The 25172-nt window shown below is 36.4% G+C and overlaps 2 protein-coding genes and 1 long non-coding RNA gene across 8 annotated transcripts in view; 2 read left to right on the top strand and 1 right to left on the bottom strand.

Annotated features, from left to right (window-relative positions):
• The window catches only part of frmd6 (FERM domain containing 6), a 25292-nt gene extending 20739 nt beyond the window's left edge, over positions 1-4553 (top strand). For 3 of the 5 annotated variants that reach the window (XM_051918242.1, XM_051918243.1, XM_051918244.1), the window contains exons 13-14: positions 652-743; positions 1114-4553. In XM_051918242.1, the coding sequence (XP_051774202.1) occupies positions 652-743; positions 1114-1440 (419 nt within the window). In that variant the 3' untranslated portion in view covers positions 1441-4553. Of the gene's footprint in view, positions 1-651; positions 744-887; positions 980-1113 lie in introns of all 5 variants that reach the window. The other 2 variants (XR_007933379.1, XM_051918245.1) reach the window with 2 other exon arrangements.
• LOC127525596 (uncharacterized) overlaps positions 1-21838 on the bottom strand; it is a 23660-nt gene extending 1822 nt beyond the window's left edge. Inside the window, exons 1-2 of the long non-coding RNA XR_007933381.1 lie at positions 20721-21838; positions 5226-5320 (exon numbers count right to left, since the gene is read on the bottom strand). This is a non-coding gene — a long non-coding RNA (uncharacterized LOC127525596). The remainder of the gene's footprint in view (positions 1-5225; positions 5321-20720) is intronic.
• esr2b (estrogen receptor 2b) overlaps positions 18971-25172 on the top strand; it is a 23972-nt gene continuing 17770 nt past the window's right edge. The window contains exon 1 of one of the 2 annotated variants that reach the window (XR_007933380.1): positions 18971-19203. The gene's annotated coding sequence lies outside the window, so the exon portion shown is untranslated. The remainder of the gene's footprint in view (positions 19204-25172) is intronic. The other variant, XM_051918246.1, reaches the window with a different exon arrangement.

Below are 25172 nucleotides of genomic sequence, written 5' to 3' on the forward strand. Positions count from 1 at the left end.
GATTTACCCATTGTGCCAATAATAGAGAATACAGAACACTCCTTTTAATTAGTGGGTTCAGGTATTTTGGCCACACTTGTTGCTGACAGGTGTGTAAATCAAGCTGTCTCAGCTCTGGAGGCAGACATTAGCTGCAGATTGAGTCGATCTATGACCTTTCAGTGCCACCTTTCCAAGTCAGTTTGTCAGTCAAATTCTTGCTATCCTAGAGCTGCCCAGGGTGAATGAAGTACATGGCAGTATTGAACAGAGTCCTGTAGGAAATTTTGAAATGATGAATTCCCAAAAACCATGGCCATTTCTATAGTGCATATAAACATTTGTATTTATGCCCTGCTCTAAAGTATTTAATTGGCTAGAAATTACTCTTAGTCCTTGCCCAGTAACAATGGATGGCTGGAAAAGATGTGGTTGTGTCATGAAAAAAATCATCATTAGTCAAAAAGTGTGAGAATCCAAAGTCAATCAGTGTTTACTTAATTGAAAAAAGCTTGAAGGTGGTGGTGTTTTTATTGACCATTAAATTTGGTACTGTGCACCCTAGTCTGACTGCAGTAACCTTCAAATGATGGAATGAGAATGAGAATGATTATAATGTATGTGTATGTTGATTATAATGATGTATATGTATGTTATATGTGTGCTTTTCAGGGTTAGTGGTGAAGGAAGTCAGTTCTTCCACATCCAGCTCATCAGAGACTGTAGTGAGAATGAGAGGCCAGAGCATCGAATGTCTCCCTCAGGTGCACTTATACACACACTGACACACACATTTACACACAACACGTAACAGCTGTTGAATGACACTGTCTCAACCACTGAAGTTAAACCGAGGACGTCAACTGTATCATTCTTCTGTTGAGTAATCCTGTAATCTCTTTTAACAGTGCTGGTAACCCCACTTCCTCTTAACAGTATTTGTTTAGGGCAGCCTTACCCTACACCCAACAGCATTGTCGTTTCTCATCTGTGAATTCATGTGAGTGTACAGCTAACCGCTCTCTGAGATTTTAGGGTTAGTTGAGAGTTAGTGTAGTCTGTGATTTCTGTGTTTCAATGTGGCTTGTTGGTGTCCTACGTGCTGAGGTGGGTTTTGTTGTCTTGTTTAATTAGACGGCGATGGGCAGGAAGGGCCAGAGCTCCACAGACCGCCACAGCCAATCACTTGATGATGTTCGTCTGTTCCAGAGGAACTGTCAGGAGTGGGCGGAGCTTTGCCAGGACACCGCACATAGCTATACGTTCGGCTGCGAGCCAGAGCTCGGGGACACGGTTGGCTGTGGGTACCAGGGACTTGCAGATCAGTGTGCCGGGATGCGGAATAACCAGCACGCGTTTCCCATCAAGAGAACCAGCAAGTATTTCTCTCTGGATCTGGATAGAGAAGATCTGACCACAGACCATATGACCACTGAAGCAGAACCAGAGTTTGTGGTGTAATGCTGAGAGTATTGAAAAGAGCCCCAGAACAAATTAAGAATTACAGGATGTTATTATTAAAGGGATAGTAAACGGAAAAACAGAAATTATGTGATTAGATACTTACTCTCACTTCGTTACAAACCTGTTGGTTTTTCTTCTGTGGAACACAAAAGAAGAAATTCTGATGAATCTGCTGGTTGCATTTTTCTATGCTGTTATGATGAAAAAGAATGCAGAAGCACCATCAAAGTATCATAAAGGTAGTAATAGTCAGGGTAGCGCTATTTATTTTTGAAAGGAATTAAAACTAGGCTGTGCTCAATGGATTGTACTCTTGTTTAAAGGATTAGTTCAAGAATTAGCCCAATCTTTACTCACCCTGAAGCCATCCTAGGTGTATTTGACTTTCTTCTTTCTGATGAACACAATCAGAGATATATTAATAAATATCCTGACGCATCCGAGCTTTATAATGGCAGTGAGCGGGATCAAGGAGTATGAGCTGAAGAAAGTGCATCCATCCACATCCATCCATTATAAACATACTCCACACGGCTCCGTGGGTTAATAAAGACCTTCTGAAGTGAAGTGATGTGTTTTTGTAAAAAAAAAAAAAAAATCCATATTTAACAAGTTATGAAGTAAAATATCTAGCTTCCACCAGACCGCCTTCCGTATTCAAATTACGAAAAAAATGGAACTAAGCTTTTTCCATAAGTTGAATAGGGAAGGTGAAGGACGTATTGTAAGCATTTTGAACTGCGAGAGTTTTACACTTTCTTCGTAAGTTGAATACGGAAGGCGGTCTGGCGGAAGCTAGATATTTTACTTCATAACTTGTTAAATATGGATTTTTTTTTTTTTTTTTTTTTTTTTTTTTTTAACACAAACGCATCAATTCGCTTCAGCAGGCCTTTATTAACCCCCCGGAGCCATGTGGAGTATGTTTATGATGGATGGATGTGGATGGAGGCACTTTCTTCAGCTCATACTCGTTGATCCCGCTCACTGCCATTATAAAGCTTGGATGCGTCAGGATATTTATTAATATGACTCAGATTGTGTTCATCAGAAAGAAGAAAGTCATATACACCTAGGATGGCTTGAGGGTGAGTAAAGCTTGGAGTAATTTTTATTTAAAAGTGAACTAATCCTTTATCACCATCCAAAAACACTTACCACCATCCAAAAGTACACAAAGTCCATAAAACAATTTTTAAAGTTGTGAGTTTGACATGATCTAGGACAGTGTAGTCTCTTATAGCCTCGTTTTCATCTGTGTTAAATGTATAGTCCATCCAAAAATTACAATTCTGCCATCATTTACTCACCCTCATGTTGTTACAAACCTGTATGCATTTCTTTCTTCTGTTGAACACAAAAGAAGATATTTTGAAACAGTTTCGGTTCTCATTAACCATTGTTTTTTTTGTTTTTTTTTGTCCATACATTGGAAGTCAGTACTGGAAGCCGAAACTGTTTAGCTGCCAAAATTCTTCAAAATATTTTCTTTTATGTTCCACAGAAGAAAGAAAATCACACATTTGAAATGACATGAGGATGAGTAAATGATAACAGCATTTTAATTTTTAGATGAACTGTCCCCTTAGATTCAATATGGCATCTACCTTGACTAAGGTCTATATTTCAATTTTTCTAAAGCCATGCGATAGCTTTTATGTATTGATGGTTGTACTTTTATGGTGCCTTTTGTCATATTTTATGAGCTTGACAGTATGGAAAAGAGCGGTGTAAACAATATGCTAAATGTCTCTTTTGTGTTTCACAAAAGAAAAAAGTCATACAGTTTTAGAATGACATTACGGTGAGTAAATGATGATTTTTGGGCAAACTATCCATTTACATCATTTAGTATGTGTGTGTGTGTGTATCCAAAACAAGCAAGAGAATCTGCACCATCCTAATGCCAAAATACTAAAATGTAGAAATAGCTGCCTTACCAAAGTATCCAAAAGTGTGTGTGCGAATGTGTGTGCTGCCCTAAATTAAACCCTCAGTGCCTTGAATTCACTATGCAGGTTCTCAGAACATAAAACTAAAGTTTCTGCACTCCTGTTTACTTCCACCCTCATCTCCAAGAAAACGCCCCAGTCTTGTCTCCCAGAATAACACTAAACCTAATGAGCTTTTGGGGATTGTGGCAACCAAATCATGTGAGCATCATAATCAGAGGGCCCAGTGCCGGGGTGTGCCGCCCCGCAGGATAAATGACTGATGGGATTTCAAGCCGCCGTGGCTCTTGATTTAGAGACGTTTGCACACAGCTGAGACTGATTCTGATCGGGTCAAGTCTTCCATAGACCTTCCTTTAGAGGTTCCCATTTTCTTTTATCTGTCTGTTGACTGTTTATTTGTCTAACTGGAAGTTTGTCTTTATTATATAGTTTTATAAAGAATGACTGCTGTGTGTGTATGTGTGTGTTTTAATGGTGTGTTGCCTGTCAGTATTAAGCTGTTAATGGGAGACAGTATTAGAAACCTTACATAAAGGTTGCAACATGCAATTCTTCCATCTAAACAAGAGAGTGTGTGAACACTCCATTCAAAGGAAGGTAGACACTAAACATGAAGAATGTGCATAGATCAGTGCAGTTAGACATTGAAATCCACTTCTAGTTAAAATCTCTTAGCATGGGCGGTTTGGAAGGCTTTGGATGAACAGCACTTTAAAGCTCATGTGCATGTGGGCCTTCGTGTCATGACTTTGTGCGTTCTGCTGAAGACTAGTACAGTATATATAGAAGCCCTGACCCGTCTTCACATTCATCTCTCCGCCACTTTGAAAAGCAGCAGTGAATTTGAAATGGCCAAGCCAGCTAATAATAATTATGGTTGCTGTTGAATTTCATGGTGACTGAACACTTGCATCGGTTCTGCTTGCAGATAACAGCCGATCATACATGGGCTCCGTGTACCGTTTACCCTTTATGTTTGCAGCTAGACTTTGTCCTTTCTGTGAAAGGAATTTCCTATGTGAAAATGAAATTGTTTTCCCCAGTTCCTTTGCAGACCCATTCGACTCTGTTCTCTCATGAAAGTGTATTCTGTGCCTTGCAGGTGCCAAAGTCCTCAAATGTTTGCAATAAAAGGTACCTTCATTTGTAATTAAATCTGTCCTGTATTTGTGTCCTGTTTTGTGTGCAGTACTTTGAAGAATTTACTTTATAAGTGCTCAAAACATCCCATGATTCGTTCTTTGTCTAATGATGTTAATGAATTACACCGTAATTACGATTTGTTATATCTGATACAACAGTTTCAAGGTTCTCATAATCCTCTTTAATCGCATTTAATTACCCTGATAAACGTTTCTTACAATTATTATTAGTTCATTACTTTTGGGTTTGCACTGTTTCTTATTTTCATTATATTGCATTACTTTGCATAGTTTTTTGTTGTTCCAAAAAAACAAAACAAAAAAACACACATTTCACCCCATTTCATCGATCGATTTTAAATCCAAGTCTGTGTGTGTTCACCTTCATCTATAACCGATCTGATCTGCAAATGAAAATGGTATTTCTTTATTTATTATATATATATATTTTTTTTAAGCCCAAGCTGGTTTATATGAAACTGATCATTTTAATAATGAGATCATTAAGTATTTGGTATTTATTTACTTACTTATTTTATCTATTACTTAGTTACTCAGTTGTATTTTATCACTCAAACTGAAGTGATGTCCAGGACATGCTCCTCATATCTGTGATGTCTCTTTGGAGCCATCATATCTCCCTGGGTGTAAACCATGACCACAAAAAAAAAAAAAAGGCACAAACCTTTACTCTGCCAAGGTTGTGAATGGCTCATCAAGGCCCCTTTGTTCTGGAGATACAAAACACTTGGCAGATTATCGTCTTTGAGGGATTCAGACCTTGGAAAGGAGGCAGAGAAACACAATATATTTCTCAAATGTAGGCCTACAAGTTAAGGATAACAGATTGCAAAAGTGTTTTTTTTTTTTAATTTATTTATTTTTTATTAGGAAATAAGAATACACTAACTAAATTATAATTTAGGACTCTTACTTCATAAATGTTTTTTTTTATGCCATACAGCAGAGGGCGACATGCAAATGTCTCAGATGTTTTCTCATTCAGAAAAAAAAATCTGTTGCTTTAAAATTAACAATTGATCAATTTATATGCGTAAATTCATTTTGTGTGTGTGTTGTCTTTCCCTGTATGACTATCTGGATGTGTCAGAATTTCCTTGTTTTTTATAGTAGTAATGGCAGAACATGAGCTTATCTCTGACATTGGATATGGATGTGTCTTTTATTCTGGAAGAGATGATGGCGTACCTTGAACAGCTTTTGTCTATCTTTGTGTAGGCCTACTGTATGTTTGATACGTTAGCACAAGTCAGTGTTTCTCTAAAGCAGAAATATAATGCATATTTGTTTACATTTATTGTGGGTTGTTTTGTGTTTGTTTTCCAGTCCACACAAGACAGACAATTCTGTGATAAATGGCACCGGCTAGTAACTGACAAACTGACATTATTCTTTGGGGGGGGCTTATATACCACATTTACTCTTTGCCACATTCAAATCTTAAATGTTTTTTTTTTTTCTTTCTTATTGCAAACGTGTACACTAAATTATATGATTGTTTCAATAGGCCTACATGTAGCTACACCATTCAAATGTTTGAAGTCGGTACGATTTTATGTTTTTGAAAGAAGTCTCTTATGCTCATCAAGACTGCATTTATTTAATCTAAAGCACTAAAACAGTAATATGGCGAAATATTATTACAAATTAAATAACCATTTTCTATTGTAATATATTTTAAAATGTAGGCTAATTTATTCCTGTGATGGCAAAGCTGAATTGCTTAAATTTTTTTGTGGAAATTTATACCTTTTTGGTGAATAGAAAGTTTAAAAGAACAGCTTTCATTTGAAATAGAAATCTTTTGTAACATTATAAATGTCTTTACTGCCACTTTTGGTCAATTTAATGTGTTCATTGCTGAATAAAAAAGTATAAAGTATAAATAAATAGTTAAATAAAACCATACTGACCCCAAACATTTGAACAGTGGTGTATGGCAGCTGTGGTTTTCAGTGCCCTATAAAATATAAAATATATAGAGACAATATTGCTTAACCTTTTGATCTTTTGCTGAAAATATTAACAAAAAAACAACAAAACAATGCTCTCATTGAAAACAAACAATTGCAAACAACACAGTTTTATCAAAACTAGAGATCGACCGATATGGGTTTTTCTATAACCGATGCCGATGTTTAGAGGTCAGGGTCAGCCGATGGCTGATATGTGCTGCCGATTTTTAGGGGCCGATATCTTGAAGTTTTCCCCTTCATTTGCATGCTAAAATGTCACACTAATAATAAGTGGATGCACAACATTTCTAAACTTAACATCATTTATTGAACACTGACTTGATTTACATAAAAGTTTTAGAGCATTTATCAAGCTGAATTTTGCTCCAAAAGTTTGTTGGAAAATAAACGTAAACTTAAATATACATTTAAATAAAATAAATACAACTTTATAAATAAAAATCAATTAAAAACTTTGTCATGTTGCACAGCCTTGTATGCAAGGACAGTGCTAAACTCTTAGTGATTTCTGACATTCTTGACGGTTAACGTTAGACAGGTTTAATGAGGATAATAACTATGCGACTATATATATATATATATATATATATATATATATATATATATATACATACATATATATATATGGTCATTGGTCGGAACACATCACTTTATTAGGCTGATGTCCATTTCGCATTACACAGTTGATGGAAACACACGCAGATGCGCATATTCTTGAGCTGAATTTTCATTAATGCAAAGTTGGATGGAAACCCGGTTATTGTCTGCATCAAACCATGCTTCCGAACAAATGTCATACACTTCTGCGCAGTGGCGTAGCGCAAATCCGCGGGGGTTTAACCAAGAAGGGGACCAATGGATATCACACAAGAAGCAACGTGCAAACTTTGCGGAAAAGTTATGCCGGTAAAAGCTTAACCTCGGTAAGTATTCAAAGTGAAAGTAAAAGTGACGGAGCTGTCTGCCGCTGCATTAACGGAGCATTTTCTCTCAGAGACGAATTTCAACATAATATGCTGATAACGGTATATAACTGTCTTAATTTATTCCATTATTTCTCTTGTTGATCGTAGCCTACATATAGTGAAACAAATGAGAAGAATAATATTTCGTGTTAAACAGCTTGTTTTTTTTTGTTTGTTTTTTTTAAGTTGGTGCTTGAAGTAGCCTAAAGCTGCTCTTAATTTTCATTTATGACTGCAGTGTTAGGAAATATTATAGACTGTTAATAATTATAATTATAGGTCTAATTCATTGTATAATAGACCTAAAAAAAAATGTTTAAAACACTTTCAAAGAGGAGCTGATAGCCTAATCTTTTATTATCCTTACAGCACGTCAATTATGTGGTGATGCGCTGTGAAATTATTGCGGGGCAAATTTATTATAATATTAATTTAATAATAAAAGTAGCTTACCTAATAGTAAAAATAATAGACTAGAAGAATGTAACAGGCTTACATTAATTGGAAATGCCAAATCCTCTTAATATTGCCAATATTTGTCGGAGTAACGTAGCCCTCAATCACGCTGCAGTGTTTGTCAGAGCTGCCGCCTTCTCCACCCCAAGCAGAGTGAAATTCTCCGACTCCGATACGGGAAAAATAAAACAGAACTTATAACATTGGGGCTAATATGTTAGCAAGCAAGCTGCTGGTAGTTTTGGACTACAGTCCTTAAAGTTAACTACAAGTAAGCGAACCTTCAACCAGCTGTAGCATTATGCCAGTTCCGACGGTTCTATGCTATGCTAACACTTCATTTACTAGTAATATATAGTAAATATATGGCCATAGGACTTTGAAATATCAGAATTTAAGCCTTAGGCTACCTTTATCTCCCAGTACTGTTGTTGAATCTTTCAAAAGTTTCAATTCACATGCTGCAGCAGCACATTCCACCGCACCAATAACACAGGGCTGCCCGCGGACGTGCCTAGCTTTAAATCGGCGCTACTAAACACGGATATCGGCCGATGCCGATATATTAAAAAAAAGACAAATATCGGCCCGATATATCGGCCGACCGATATATCGGTCGACCTCTAATCAAAACACAAATATCGTAAAAGCACAATATGTACGATTTTTGGATTAAAATATCCAAAAACCACTAAACAGTGTTATATATTTTGTTGACTTGTGTCCTTACATTATCTCAAATGTTTCCAAGAATGTTTAAATCCAGAGAAATAAGCAATTTTAACCAGGACACGGACCGTATCCATGCGTCGCCTATCAATGATATACCTGCGTTACCATACCATCATGCCATACCATACCATCGCTTTCCGGTTTTATTTTGTAGAAACCATGGAAATATATTTAATATATTACATGTTTTATTAGACAGGTGATCAACTATTTGGATACATTCATCGACAGAAAGCTAATCATTGTTATATAGCTCAACACAGTAAGTCTTATCATTTAAATCTCGTTTTCTTGATTTACAGCGAGTACCATGTTTTACCATGCCTAATATCGATCTAGCTTACTGCAGTGTGCAACAAGTGTTTCATAGCAGCCGCTGAGCGAACGCAGAGTAGCACTATAACAACTTTCAACACACAAATGTATCTAATATGATAAAACAGCGCTGCGTTACCCCACATACGCTTGACCAGAAGAAGCGGAAACGGTGACTGCGGCATAATAAAACTTCAGCTGCTCTCGAGACATGTGTCGCGCTCGTCTCTCATTATCAATCGCTCCAGTCGCCTCGTTTCTGCCCGCACAGCACTCGACTCTGCTCTGCTTCATACTACAGTAACGTTAATAATCTCATCCTTGAACATGATTTCTGCCCGATTTGAGTCCCGTCCCGATTCTTTTCCACCGACTGTAGACATGAAGACGACATATCCCATGATTCCGTGAAATCAAGGCGTCATCAAGCTTTGTTTTGAATAAGCGACCTATAGCGGCGAAAATTTAAATATTGTGCATTTAAATATATATGTGTGCCACAATTATTGGCACCCTTTTAGTCAATACTTTGTGCTGCCTTCCCTATAATGGCTGATGAGGTTTGAGAATACATGGCAAGGTATGCGAGACCATTCCTCCATACAGAATCTCTCCAGATCCTTCAGATTTCAAGGTCCACGCTGGTGGAGTTTTTGCCTATATTAGTGGAAGGCACTGTAGAACATGGTAGCTTGTTGGTAGTTGGTTAGCTTGTCATTTTAAAGTGAAACAGCGTGCTGGTTAAAAATGTAGAATAATAATAAAAAAATTTAAAAAAAGATGAAAAATCTAGCATTTTAATATCCTCTCTTTGTTTTGGAAATGTAAATAGATTGATTATAATGAATTTTTATTTTTGCAGATTCTGGGGCTTAAAGTCTATTTGCTTATGCCTTATTAAATCTGAATAAATAACAAGCATGTAATTAAGTATGAACATGAAATAATCTTATTTAACAAAGATTTCACTCTCATATTGTCTCATTTGTCTCAAGTATTGAGTTACTGAAACCGAAAGTTTGTCACCTTTTCCAAAGTTCATTTAAAGTTTCCAAAGGATTTATTTCCTTTGCCATGGAAATTATAATATTCAATATTTTTACAGTCAAAATATGACAGACTTATATTTGTTCAACAAAGGGCACTGCGTGTGTGCTTTATCTGCAGATGTTTTTCTTTATTGTCTGTTTGTGGCTTCCTGGTTGCTGCTATCGCCTTGAATTTTCAGAAAAACTAAATCGTGATTTTCAGTGCTCGTTCACGTAGGTGGTTTAGTAGTGCTCTAATGGTCCAACAGGTGGCGGTGGTGCTCTGTTGTGACCGTGTAAGCGGTTTTTTTTTTTTTTTTTTTTGAAGATCTGCTGGTCTCACATAATGTTTACTGGACACACACACCGGAAATCAAACACAGAGGATTGCTTTTAGTTTAAAAACTTGAATCAGTCTATGGACATTTTTGTTCAGTTTTGTGTGTTAGTAGTAGTGAAGTTAGTGAACTAAAACAAATGCTTTTATATAGCCTATGGCAAGACAAGTCTAAAGTTTTGTCTGAAGGGTAGGTGGGTTTCTTTCAAAGTATCTGAAACAATTAAACTGTTAAGAAGAGACCTTGTGGATTGTGTGCAATGAACTGAATTGGCCCTATATTATAGTTTTTTCCCTGAAAACAAGACTCATTTCTGAATAGTGTCTTAGACCAGAAAAAAGGCTTTGAGATGAAGCTTCAGCGTTGAACGCCCTTTTCCCCTCTAATGCTCAAGAAAATTTACTGTTTTGTCCCAGATTTCAATTTCCACAACATCTGGCCTCAGAAACCCTCAGCAAGTCCAGCACAAAAGCATTGAAAGAGAGTGTAAAAAAAAGTAACAGAGAGTGGGAATATCATGGGAAAACCATAGAAGCTCATTCCAGTATCTGAGACACTTAGCTGAATGGTTTTACCTGTATTGTCAGTGAGGCTGAATCCAAACACAGCTGCACTGAATGAAATATCATGGTAAGAGAAGAGGGGAAAAAAGCCCATTTTGTGCATTAATTTTGTGCCCATTTTGTTCACAGAGGAGAAAGAGAAGAAAAATATCTTTATCTCACTGCGTTTTCTCATTCTCTTTTTCTGAACAGCATCAGCCGAGTCTCGGCTGTCTTTTTTCCCTACATCTGAGTGAATCTTCAGATGTATCTCTGAGTAAATTTGGGGTTTTGATTATGCATCTGAAACAGTGCAAATATTCCCCTTAGAGGGCAGCAGATAGATATTTCTTTACTGATACATTACGTATTGACTTGCACATTTTTTGAAAAAAAAAAAAAAAAAAAAGATAAGAAAAAAAGAATAATTTTATTTAGCAAGGATGCATTGAATTGATTAAAAGTGACAGTAAAGACATTTTTAACATTACTGTATATCACTTTTCTTGGATCATATTTAAACTTTGGAAACCAGTAAGTACATTTCTCAAAACAATTCATACAAACAGCACCACACAATGGATAACCTGCAAAAGTCTACAGCTTTCTCAAAATCTTCAAAAGTCAGTATTTTTGTCAATGAACATATCAGTGCCATCAGAATGACAAGTCCTTGTTTCATTGTTCACAAGCAAGATACTCAAAATGCTTAGCCATGTTCTCAATATGTGTACTCTGTCAGTATTTCCTGATATAAACTAAGATTTTGATTTAAAAAAAAAAAAAACACAAGGCTGCTCTTTTTTCTGTATGGCATTTATCAATTTCAACAGAATAAATTTACACATTACTGTATGTGGGATATTGATTGCAAAAGACTAGACAGGATTCACAAGTACGCTTTTACAGGTGGTCTGACAATAAATTGCAGTATACATTTCGATACCGAAAAGAAAAAGGATAAAACCATAGAGGGAAAAATTATTGAGTGCACCTTTAAGATCAGTCAGAGAAAATAGCACATAGACCTTCAGGGTAGCGTCATATTATTTCTTGACAGGAATGAAAATGAGTAGCGTCATATTTATTTCTTGACAGGAATGAAAATGAGGCTGTGAGGAATAGAAGTACAGTTTGTTTCACGAATTGTACTGTTGTTTAATAACATGCGAATGGTTCAGCTGACAAAAAAATCCAAAAACCTTTAAGTATACTAAAACTCCATAAAACAGTTTGTGAAAGTTGTGAGTTTTAAAAATTACATGTGATCTAGGAGCTTTGTACAGTGCATGTGTTTTCGTTTGCAAAAAAAAAAAAAAAATCAGTATGGCGTCAACCATGACTAAGGTCTTTTAAGAAATAATGTGGTGCAGTTGCTGACTTTTTTCAGCTAATTTACTTTTTATCCTAAATACGGAATTCTACCCTAAATAAGGAACATAGAGATCACTACGGTGGACAGCAAAAAGCCATTTCTTGCGTATGCATGGGTTTTGATTGTACAGTTGCACATCAACCTCTACAGTGGACACTAGTACTCTTCCACCAAGTAGCAAGCTGTTGTATGTGAATTTTTTTCCCCTCAAAACCAAGATGGGAGACATTGCTCTGGAATATCCATCAATGAATATACTGTAGTACTTTATATGCAGTAGTACTGATTACGTAATACACGTTACTTGTAATGCGTTACTTTACTCGTTATATCAAAAAGTAATCTGATTACGTACTGCATGTTATTTGTAATGCGTTACTTTACTCGTTACATCAAAAAAGTAATCTGATTACGTAATGCATGTTACTTGTAATGCGTTACTTTACTTGTTACATCAAAAAAGTAATCTGATTACGTAATGCAAGTTACTTGTAATGCGTTACTACTCGTACATCAAAAAAGTATGATACGTAAGTTACTTTACTCGTTACATCAAAAAAGTAATCTGATTACGTAATGCACGTTAGATTTGTAGATTTCAGAGGTTTTCTCGGAGAGGAGAGCTACGATAGAAATTTGTCCATTTTGCACATAGAATTATCAGCTTATAAGGGTAAATCTACGTACACTGGTAGACTGTAGGGGGCATGAGCATTTTCTACAGTCACAGAGTTGTTCCTCCACCAGATCTTAGATGGAATCACATCTTCATGTTCTGACATCAAAGACATGCAACGTTCAACTTGTATTAAGTTCTTCTCCAACTGCTGGTCAAACTGGAACAAACTCAAATGCATTTGGAATAATTGAAGCTGTATTATATTTTTTGTATATATTTTATAGTTTTCAGATGATTTTATATTTTATTCATTGGTTTGTTCAATACACACAGTATTACTGTGTTATTACTGTATTATTTTTAATACACTATCTCTTCAGATAAAAAACAAAAATCAAGTGGACATCTGAAAATCTCTTTAAAAATGTGTAAAAAAAAGTTCAGATCTTGTTTTTCATGCCTTAAGAGCAATAAGAAGGAAAAAAACTAAAAAAAATAAAATCCTGACTGAGGTTGTCATAATTCTTGCTTGAAAAGGTTAAATAACTTAAAACAAAGTATTGAATGTTGTCAAAAACTAAATGTTTCACAAAAGGGTTGTGAAATCATCTGCAAATCTTTGTATTTCTTCGTTACGCAACAGGCTCGTCGACTCCAATTCATGGCCATAGCAAAATACAAGCTGGAACAGGAGACGAACTAAAGAACCGCGTGTTCCTTTTCAAGACCTCTCCACGCTCTTTCATTTGCTGGGGAACTGAGTGGAGAGAGAGAAAGACAGAGAGAGAGCAAGTGAGAGAATTAAGGGGCAACGAGTTGAATTTTTCGTTCCGTCATATGCTGCTTATACCGCTTCTCGACAAGCAAGGTTTAATTTTGCAGAATGCCATTCGTAATTATTTTTGAATTACAGTTATTTCTCCAACTGGTTTCCGTACTGCAGCAGTAATGGCAAATGCCAGGTGGAGTGGGCAGAGCTGGGTTTTAGGAGAGTCCATTATCTCCTGTAATAGGCAGCCGGTTGTAAAATGAGCTGGCATTCACTTTCCAAAATGGACTTATTGGTTAGTTCAGTTAATGGCTTAGGGGAGATATAGATAACTGGGTCCCCCAGTATTACATCCCAGCTCTTCATTTAAACCAGTTCAGCTGTGGTCTTAAAGTTATAAGAGAGGAGGAGTACAGAAGTATAGAAAAGAAAAAAGGAGAAAAGGGAATAGAAAAGAAGATGATAAAAGAGTTTCAGACTTTGACAAACGACTACCAGCTACTCCTCCTCAGTGCTCACTGGGAGCCGTCAAACTTGGTTCCATGTCCTAATATAGTTTTTATGATGCCCTGTTGCCTAATTATGCACAAAAGGCATCTTTTCCTACAAAAGTTCTGCCAAAGTCCGTTGCTCAGTTTATTTTCAGGCTCAGATTTATGAGAATTTATGCACAAGTAGCTGATCTAGAATCAGATTCTTGTTTCTCAGACAGAGTTTACAGAAGGAGCTGCTAGTTGATCTCAAATCAGACTTTCCAGGAGAGTAATTTAAAACTTTTTGCTCAAATACTTACATTTTTAATGTAATTGTAAGTCATTTTCAGTTCAAAGACTGGAAACCTATAAAGTCAGCTTCAAAAAAAAGAAGTTGTTTCCAATGTCCGTGAACTAGCTTGTTAAAGACCTTCTCCTGTCAGAATAATAGACTGCACTCAAGAACCTTCTGTCTCTAAAAAAAAGGGCAACATGCACTCTCTTTTGGAATAAAGCAGCCTTTTACCAAGGCCAGAAGTCAAGCCTGCTTCTCTTTCCTGTTTCTATGACTTTTACCTTTATTCATTTAGATTTAATCTTTTAAGAGAGAATTTTATCCAAAGGGAGTTACAGTTCAAATTGACAAGCACAAGCAATTACCATTCTCAAGCTAATACTAATACTATTAGCATTAGCATTAGCAATAGGCTAATCTCAATACCAGATTTCAAAATTAAACCAGAGGAGTACAAAAGTTAGAGCAAAAGTATATTTACTTTTATTTATGGTTATAGATTAAGTGATCAGAGAAGTGATGCACTGTAAAAAAAAAAAAAAAAAGAAGAAGAAGAAGAAGAAATGATTTTATTGGAGTAGACTACGTTTTCAGTCTCTCTAAATGTCATGTTTGATTCAATAGACCAGTGGTTCTCAAACTTTTTGGTCTCACCCCCCTTTGTAAAACAACTGATCTACATAATATTTACATAATTATGCAGTTCATAGTTACAGCATGAATTAATATTCAAACCTAAAACATTTTACATAGGTAACATTTAAACCTATAACTTTTTTATCTCACAAGTCTGACTTTGTTCTCGCAATTGTGAGTTTATATCTCCCAATTCGTAGCACTTTGTAACTTTTTATAAAGAGTCACAATTCTGAGGAATTCAGAGTCAGACTCGCAATTCTGAGGAAAAAATACTATAAAACAAGTTTATATCTCGCAATGTCACTTTCTTGCCACCAGGTAGGCTCCACCCACAAACACGTCATCACTGTTTGCAATCACCCAAATGGCCTGTGTGTTACTTGCCGATTCTTTGTAATTATTTGTAAAATTTACTAACAATTTCTGAGTAAAAATTGTTTCTACACCAGATTTTTTTTCAGTGTGGAAGGTTGTGGTGGTCTAAGCAGATAAGATGGAGGTGGGGAAACTCCATCACAGAGGAACAGAGAGAGCAAGTGACTTGTACCCTAAGTTGGTATTAAGCATCCACTGAATTAAACACAGAAGTCAGAGAAAAACATTGACGAGTTTCAGCTGGAAACTGCAGTGAACTGTATGAATAGATATATTTTTGGAGCTTAGAGGCACGTTTTGAGCCCATGTTGGACAGTTCTGTTGTTTTACTATAAGGTTACTGTACTAGTAGGGTTAAGTTTCTTGAGCAGTGGGGTTATCTGAATCCACTTAAATATGGAGCGAAAAGATGCCAGGAGGAATAAGAAAATAGCTTGTAGAAGATGTTTTACAAGAGGTGTGGGTAGAAAGAAGAACTTTGGAGACATCAATCTCCTTCAGAGAAAAGAAAGGAGAAATGAGGATTGCATGTGAATTCTGGTTTGTTGTGAGTGCCTTTCAAAATGGTGCACACGTTTTAAAGTTAAAGTTGCAATGTAACAGAAGTATCGACATCATTTCCTCCATAATTCGACACACATCTGAGTGGATTTAAAAAAAAAAAAAAAAAAACTAAAATGTAGGACGGGGACCTGGTTCAATATATTTAACTGTTATTGATTGGATGGAGACAGATCTGATTGCAAGATTGCAGAAAGGGGCGGGGTTTAAGCAGACTAAATGATTGGAGAAGACTTGCATATGTCACCAGAGAGAACTCTGTTGTTTCACCAGAAGATTGAGTTATATTTTAAAAATTACAATGTCAAAAACATTTAAAAAAAAATGAAACATGCACAGATGAATCATTCACAGTAAGATAAATAACATGCATTTAGAAAATTTTGATTTCATTCCAACTTTAAGGGTCTTTTTTCATTTCCAGAAACAAATTTTCTATGGTGGAAACAAGTGTAACTGATCTTAAGGTGGTAACCACCTTATCCCTTCATTATCAGTGAAAAAAGTGACAAAGTCATCCAGTCAGAAAGGTGGTGGAGGAGAGAGATGAATGTTCTTCTGTGTCTGATCTTGTCTTGGTCATCAGTGACCTTGACAGCAGAAATAGAGGAGAAAGAAGAGATTGATACTTCTGCCTTAAACCATGTACATGCTGAAAAAAAGAAAGATTTTTCCATTAACCCTCTGTTAGAAGAACAGCGGACTGTGCTGCCATGGCAACATGCAGCTAGTTTCCCAAATCTGGGCTGTTGAGTTCATGTGACTGATAGAGTTAGAGCCAGGTTGCAAGATAGTGTTTGTGAATAAAAAAGTGAGCAATGCTTAAGGTATATACAGCAATAAAAAGAGGATGGAGAGTGTAGTAAACCATTGCTTGAGTGAAACTAAAGCAAAGATAAAAGTATAAGATTTAATTTGTATTTACTTAATGCATTAGGAATCATGAACTAACAACAAACAATACTTTTACAGCTAATATTAATCTACATTATAATATATGAGCAATATCACACTCGTAGCCGTGGGATATGGCTGTATGTCAGCATGGCTGTGATTCGGCCATAGGTAATCACAGCGAAGCAAGTTACCAACAATGCAAAGGTAAATAAAGATCTGATGTTTAAAAAAAAAAAGTACAGCGTTTTCTTTGCCCAAGAGAAACTGTCTATAAAGGCTTATGTTTTATGTATTTGAAGAGCGAAGAAGAGTCTTCATCTGATATTTCCTGTCTAGCTGTAGCCAATATGCTATGTTATAGAGGATGTAAATTAAATATAGCCTTAATATTAAATTATCAAATTTAACAATTTAAAAGCGATTTGATTTGCTCTGGAACAAGTAATAGATTAATAAGACCAAAGATTGCCCGTTTTATGTACCCAAAATGAATTATATCTCAAGTTTAACCACTATAAGATACAGCGGTATGAAGCTGTTCTCGGCGGGTACATGAGCACTGAACGGCCGCTGACGGCCTGGAGCACGCATCTCTGAAAACGTCTAAACAAATTGTAAAATAGGTGCTATATATGATTAAATATAAGTCACATATTTCAGGTTAACTATAACTACATTCTTGCCTAAAAAAACTCTTAAAACTACAGTTTGGACAACAAATGTAGTATTCGCAAAAATTACGGTGGATTTGCTCGGCCGCCATGACAGTCGCTTCAAGCGGAGTGATACAAACAGTGTGCTGTTATCACTAAAATATTGCACGGCTATCAGCCAATCAGATTCGAGAACCAGAAAGAACAGTTGTATAAAATAATCTAATTATCAATAAACAATAGCATATATTCATACACTCACCAGCCACTTTATTAGGTACACCTGTTCAACTGCTCGTTAATGCAAATATCTATTCAGCCAATCATATGTAAGCAACTCAAAGCATTTTGGGATGTAGACATGGTGAAGACAATCTGTTGAATTTCAAACTGAACCTCAGAATGGGGAAGGAAGGTGATTTAAGTGACTTTGAATGTGGCATGGTTGTTGGTGCTGAGTACTACTTGGATTTTCACACACAACCATCTTTAGGGTTTACAGAGAATGGTCAGAAATAGAGAAAGTATCCTGTGAGTGGCAGTTCTGAGTCAGAGGACAACAGCCAATCTGGTTTGAGCTGACAGAAAGGCAACAGTAACTCAAATAACCACTCGTTACAACCGAGGTCTGCAGAAGAACATCTCTGAACACACAACACGTCGAACCTTGAAGCAGATGTACTACAGCAGCGAAAGACACACCGGGTGCCACTCCTTTCAGCTGAGAACAGAAACTGAGGCTACAATTCACACTTGCTTAACAAATTTGGACAATAGGATATTGGAAAAACGTTGCCTGGTCTGATGAGACTCGATTTCTGCTGCAAAATTCAGATTGTAGGGGCAGAATTTGTCACAAACAACATGAAAGCATGGATTCATCCTGCCTTTTATCAACGGTTCATGCTGGTGGTGTAATGGTGTAGGGCAGGGGTGTCCAGTCCTGCTCCTGGAGGGCCACTGTCCTGCAGAGTTTAGCTCCAACCCCAATTAAAACACCTGAACCAGCAATTCAAGGTCTTACTAGACATACTTAAAATTTCCAGGCAGGTGTGTTGAGGCAAGTTGGAGCTAAACTCTGCAGGACAGTGGACCTCCAGGACCGAGTTTGGACACCCCTGGTGTTTGAGATACACATTACACCACCAATAAAGTCAATATCCCTGAAAGATGTTAAATATTTCGCACACTAGCTAATAAGTTACCAGATTTTTATTGTCAGAAAAATCACACAAACGAATTGGTTACCATGAACTTTGACCATGAATATGGTGAATTGTGGTATAGTACGGCAATTTCCTTTAGCCTAGTCCTGTTGTTTGTCATAACTTGGAAATCTCTGCCTCATGCAGTAAATAGGGGCGGCTCCAGGAGGGCGCGGCTGGCAGTGACGCGCCTTTCTAATTTTTAAATCCAAAGACAGATTTCTGCCAAAGTACAACCAGTCAAAGTGCGCTATTAGGACACTACCAGGTGTTTTCATGTCTCTCTCTCTTTCTCTCTTGGGTCCGTCGCTTACTTCAGTGCTGTTCTTTCTCTTTGTGCGCGCAGTAAATCAGATCGATACGGCGCAGCGCGTTCACAGCTGATCAAACAGATCTCTGCTCTCCAGCTCACATCACCTGCTGCTGTCGGTAAGTGCCATTTGTAACGTAAAACCATAGGCTACTAAAAGCTTAAGCATAGTTTCCAGCATTAAAAATTTGCTGACTTGGTGCTAGTTACTACTTTAAAGAAAAGGACTAAACAAAATGTAAGAGATTCTAAATGCTTTTTATACTGTTTGAAAGAGCCCCAGTACTCATGTGCTATTATGATTTTACGCATGTGACTGTAACTATAGTAACTGTCGGAAACTATGGCTACAATTGTAATTTATGTAAAGGAAATCAGCGCGTGAATGGTTAGTTTATGTCACAAAAGTTCTTGAAGAACTGATTTAAACTTTAAACCCTATTGAAATGACAGAACAAATGCGCCTATGATGACCAAAGATTTTGCTCCGATAGGCTGCTTACTAGCTAGAAAGAAAGAAAGAAAGAAAGAAAGAAAGGCAGGCAGGAAGAAAGAAAAACAACCTTTTGAAACGCGTTACAGTGGATGAATGAGGTGACATGAGTATGGAGTTTCATGATGTTTAGGTGACAACCCAAGTGTGCTTCACCTTGTCTGACCCTAAAAGAGCCACAAGGGAGTGCTAGAATATTTCACATAAAAATAATGAAAAATTTAAACAATGAGATTAGTTATGATTAAATTTCCATTTTAACTATTATATTAATTTTTAAAAAGTAACTTTTACAGTAACACAACAATACTAAAAGCAGTGATATTACTGTAGTTTAATTTATTTGGCTGTACTGTAAATTCCAAGCGATTATTATGTGCCTGCAGGTGTCTGACGTGTTCTAGACTTATTACAGACAGTGTTTATTGGCTCTGCACAAACAGTCTATTACTGAACATTGATCATGATAAGATTATAATGACATTAGTGATAAGAAAAGTGAGGGGTTTTGGCAGAGAGGTTGAAAATGGTTGAAGTGAAAGTTCAATGACAGAAGGATAAAATTAGGTGTTGTGAATGAGACTGAGAGTGAATCAGCACTATGAGTGGTTTAATTTATCGATCACATTACAATAACACAAAGAGAGCATTCTTTATTGAATATAGTGTTAACATGACCATTTATTGTTTTTTATTCATGTTTTGAGTCTTGTATCTCATAGGGCAAAACTTTCAAAATATCTGTTCTGCGAAAAATATCTGTTCAAAAACCACAACTCCATGTAACTAAAACAAGCGACTTCTACAACATTCAGTTGAAGTACATAATATTTCAGCAGTATTGTTTTGTGAGCGAGGGTTTGTATATTGTGAACTCTTTTAGATATAAGTTGCTACAGTTGTTAATTATGTATTCTGTGCATCTAAAATGTAAACATTTTGTTTGTCCACTAGATCATTCCCATATCTAAATAAACCAGCTCATTTTGATCATACCACATGACAAAACATTTTTTTTTAAAGTCTGGACCACCTGTAAATCCTTTTTCATTCTTTTCTCTGTCCCTCATGCTAAGCTGCTTCATATTTCTATCATGGCTTTGTCTATCTAAATCTAAATCCAAAGCAAAATATAGAACATACCGTAAATTGCTAGGACACAATATCTCCAGGGATTTGTTCATGTCAGAGAATGTGAGGGAGGAGAAAAAACACTTTTTATCAGTTTAGACAGAGGTCCTTGTCCTCTTGAGCAATAGACGAGGACTCACGCTGGACATAATGGCCTGCTATCAATCAAAATCAGTGGCATTGGTAATGATGGCTACAGACTGCACCTCTTTTAAATAAATATTCACTGTATTGCCACACTTGACTATTATTGATGAAACCTATGCAAGAGTAAACCATTCACTGTATTTACTGATAATTCCTGTAAAATCTCTTAATACTATCTTTATGAAAGGAACTGCCTGATGTGTAATGGCTGTTTAGCATTTAAAAGGAGATATTTCTGGTTTTTGGGTTAGCAGCAGGAGGTTTTAGCTGTGGTCATAACAAAAACACGCACACACATATATGTGGACTGCTCTGTTGACAGGTTTGCTGGCTTGTGTGACAAGTGATAGGAGGATTGGATCAGTCTGTCTGATTTAGTAATGTCAGAAATCATGCTCTGTAACTCTCTTCTTGTTATTTGCGGTTTTGTTTTATTTCTTCAGAGAACTCTCAGTCTCTTGGTTCTTAGAAGGACAGCTTTTCTTATCATCCCTCACTACCTGAAAAAGAAGCGAGTCTCAATTAGGAGAACATGAATGGTGTCAGCGATTGGAGTGGTTTCAAGTGTGAAGAATGTGCGTACAAACGCAGGTGTTTATGTGCATATTTATTTGTGTGTGGGTTCACTACAAGTGCAGACAAAAGTCTAGAGTCAGTTACTGGGGCAATGTGGGCCTGCATGTGCCCAACATGAAATTAATGGAAACTTAATTCTTCTGTAAGTTCAAAGAAATTTCAAGTTGGCAGGAGGACCTTATTAGGATGGAGAAAAGTTCACCCAGGGACTCTGTGTGTGTGTGTGTGTTATGTGTAGGGGTTTCTTCGTCCTGTCCTTGGCCTTTTGTTCAGTGGTATGTGTGTCTGGATTGTAGCCAAGAGCTTTACCAGAGTGGCAGTAGGAAAGTGCTGAAGTTTCACCAGATTCCAACTGAAATATGGGACCATATTTTAAAAAAACATGTAAAATTATTATAAGGGAAAATTAAAATGTGCTAGTGTTTGGTTGCTTGTGTGAATTTTTTTTTATAATGGTGAAATATAAGGAGCAGTGTGTTTTATTTAAATGATTTTTTTTGTGCTCTTGTATTAAAGAGATAGTTCACATTTAAAAATAAAAACTCTGTTATTTACTTCCCCTCAAGTTGTTCCAAAACTGTATGAATTTCTTTCTTCTGCTGAACACAAAAGAAGATATTTTGAAGAATGTTGGAAATCAGACAGTTGACGGTAGCCATTGACTTCCATAGTAAGAAAAAAAATTACTATGGAAGTCAATATCTACCGTCAACTGTCTGGTTTCCAATATACTTCAAAATATCATCTTTTGTGTTCAACAGAAGAAAAAAACTCTTGGAACAACTTGACTGTCCCCCTTCATCATTTTCCAGTATGTTTGTAATGGGTGTTAGTCCAATGATTCTGTGTAAGACAATTAAAGGGTTAGATCACCCAAAAATGAAAATTATGTCATTTATTACTCACCCTCGTGTCGTTCCACATCTGTAAGACCTTTGTTCATCTTCAGAACACAAATTAAGATATTTTTGCTGAAGTCTGAGAGGTTTCTGTCCCTCCATAGTGATTAGTGGTGCACGGTTCGGTTTGTATCACGGTTTTAGGCTCACGGTTTCGATTCGGTATGTGCTATGTTCAGGTAAAAAATTACTACTGTCAAATAAAAATAATGAAAATAAGAACAAATAATCAAACAGCACAAATAAATGCAGTAAAGCAAAGATACAAATAAATAAAGCTTTTCAGGTTTTCAAGGAATCCAGTTTTCAGGTGCAGAAATTGAATAAAGTAGCTAATATGTAAAACAACATTGCATGTAATCTTCACTGTATAAATTAAATAAAGATCAATCATTATTAATTATTAAGTTACTATTCAGTCATGAGCAATGAGTGATTTCCTTGTCTTTTGTTGTTTGATTAATATTAAAAACACATTCAGACAGCAGGAATGCAAGGGCTGCTGTCTCTTTAAGACATAACACACGGATCAGTACACTGAATGCGTTCTTTCTCGAGTGTTTAAGTTCACTTAAGACATAACCGACTATGCTTGCTAGGATACTCGCTAAGACCGGCATGTTGACATAATTTTGTGTGAATTTGTCCGTTCAAGCACAAGACTTGAAAGAGACCTCAATATTTGCGTGCTGTACACTCGTTTTCGCGTGCACGCTTCGGATGAGTGCACAAATCTTCTCACAAGGCGTGCGTAAGTTCTCTTTCGCTCCTTGCACTCGAATGTTTAAATTAGCAAGGCTTAAATGAGTTTAGTTTAAACACAGATAGCAACGTGTGCAGTTCAGGTCTCACCTGCGCTCTCGCACATGTGTTGTGTTGACGCGCGAGTCTGAACACAACACGCATGCGTTGTGATGCTCTCGTGAATGCGTGTTGCAGATCAATATTTTTTTGAGGGTAAAGTGGACTGAAGTCACATGGAGTACTTTAATGATGTCATTCCTACCTTTCTGGATCTTGAAAGTGGTAGTTGTATCTCTATGGAGGGACAGAAAGCTCCCAGACTTCTTCAAAAATATCTTAATTTGTGTTCTGAAGATGAACGGTCTTACGGGTGTGGAACGACATGAGGGTGAGTAATTAATTACAGAATTTTCATTTTTGGGTGAACTAACCCTTTTAACCCCCCCCACACACACACCTTAAAAAAAAAAATCCAATTCCAGTATGAGGCCAAATAATGTATAAACCACATTTTCCCATAGAGTAACACTTTTTAATTCAGACATCAGCAACGGTTCTCTTCCAGGGTTCACCTTGTCATAAAAAGCGTGGAAGTATTTGATAGTTTTAAAATAGTGTTTTCTAAGCCGGGAACCATTCTAGAAATTAGTAAGATTTATAAAAGCCATAGAACAATAATGGACATTTCTGCAGTGAATATAATATCTGCAGTTGCTCAACTCTGCTGTTTCATCAGGTAAATTTGTTCTTTGTAAGTGAATTCCCTAGTAAATTTAGATTTTTTGTAATAATTCTCATCCAGTGTTTACATCTGGAATAATCATTGAAATTCTTTGGTCAGAAAGTGTGGCAAGCCTGTGTTGTGTACTGTGAATCTGACAGGATAAGTGCCACTTTGTCTCTGTGGTTGACCAGTTTGTCTCTCAGTTATAATGCACTCAAAAATCTCAAAAACCCAAAGCAGACTTTGCCTCTTAATTTCAGTAGTCGGTCACATGCTACTGTTGAGTTTATTGGTGCTGTTTTTTAATGCATGTGTTCTATTTACACTGTGTGCTTTAACATGTCTGTGTTTACAGAGAATATTCAGCATAATGTTTCCGGGTATATTCTTTATGGAAGTGTGTTCCTCTCTCAGACAGAACATGATGTTTCATGAGTTGTCTCAGTAAAAGCATTGGCATATCAGCGTCTCACCTTTACTCTTTCTGTTTACTGAGGCGGCAGGCCAGATCTCTGACCCAAACCCCGCAGATGCCCTTTAGTCTAGAGAACAGGGAACTCTGGGTATTAAAGTAAAGTTTGTTGTTTTGAGTGTTTGTAGATTTTTTTTGTTTTACTTATTCTTGCAGTTTTATTCAGTCTCTATCCTCATAAAACTCTGAACTAAATGAATCATTTTTGAGCGAATTCACCTGCAGAAAATATTTGGGAAATAATGAGTGTACTCAATTTTTTCTGTAATGGTTCTCTATAAATAATTTTAGGCATTTTATGCCAAATCATCTTCTGCATTTAGAAAAAATGTCCTCAGATTTCCGCAGAATCGGAGCATCATTCAGACAGTTCTGCACGTCACGTATTGAGCCCTTGAGCATTCGTTTCTGAAATATTTTGTATAAAATAAATAATAAAATATATTTTTATGCTTTCAGTTTTATATCCATTCTGCAGAATTATTGTGATTTTCCCACAAAAGCAGTGCAGTAACTGTTAATTTTCTTCTCTTTCTCTCTCATTCTCTCTTTCTTCTTGCTGTCTTTGATTTCTTTTTTTTAGTATGTTAAGTTTTAGACTTGCTTATATTATGCAATTAATAAATTATAACAAAATATATTATATATAATCCTAACAAAATAAACTGTATGAAAACATCTTGTTAAATGTGAAGCACTGTGCATTTCAAGAGCGTCTTGTGATTCTGATCTGATATAGAGACACATAATTGAAACATGGCTCTTTTTGGTTTTTTGAGTAGGGCAGGTTTAATTTTCGCTGCCGGGATGTTTTGGGTGCATCTCTTTGTGAGTTCTTGTAGCTGTGGGTACAAGGAGAAGGAACGGCTTTATGTGTTCTTTCAAAGTCTGCAATTTACTGC

This window comes from Ctenopharyngodon idella, chromosome 13, assembly GCF_019924925.1.
Source record: "Ctenopharyngodon idella isolate HZGC_01 chromosome 13, HZGC01, whole genome shotgun sequence".
In the NCBI taxonomy this organism is placed as follows: domain Eukaryota; kingdom Metazoa; phylum Chordata; class Actinopteri; order Cypriniformes; family Xenocyprididae; genus Ctenopharyngodon; species Ctenopharyngodon idella.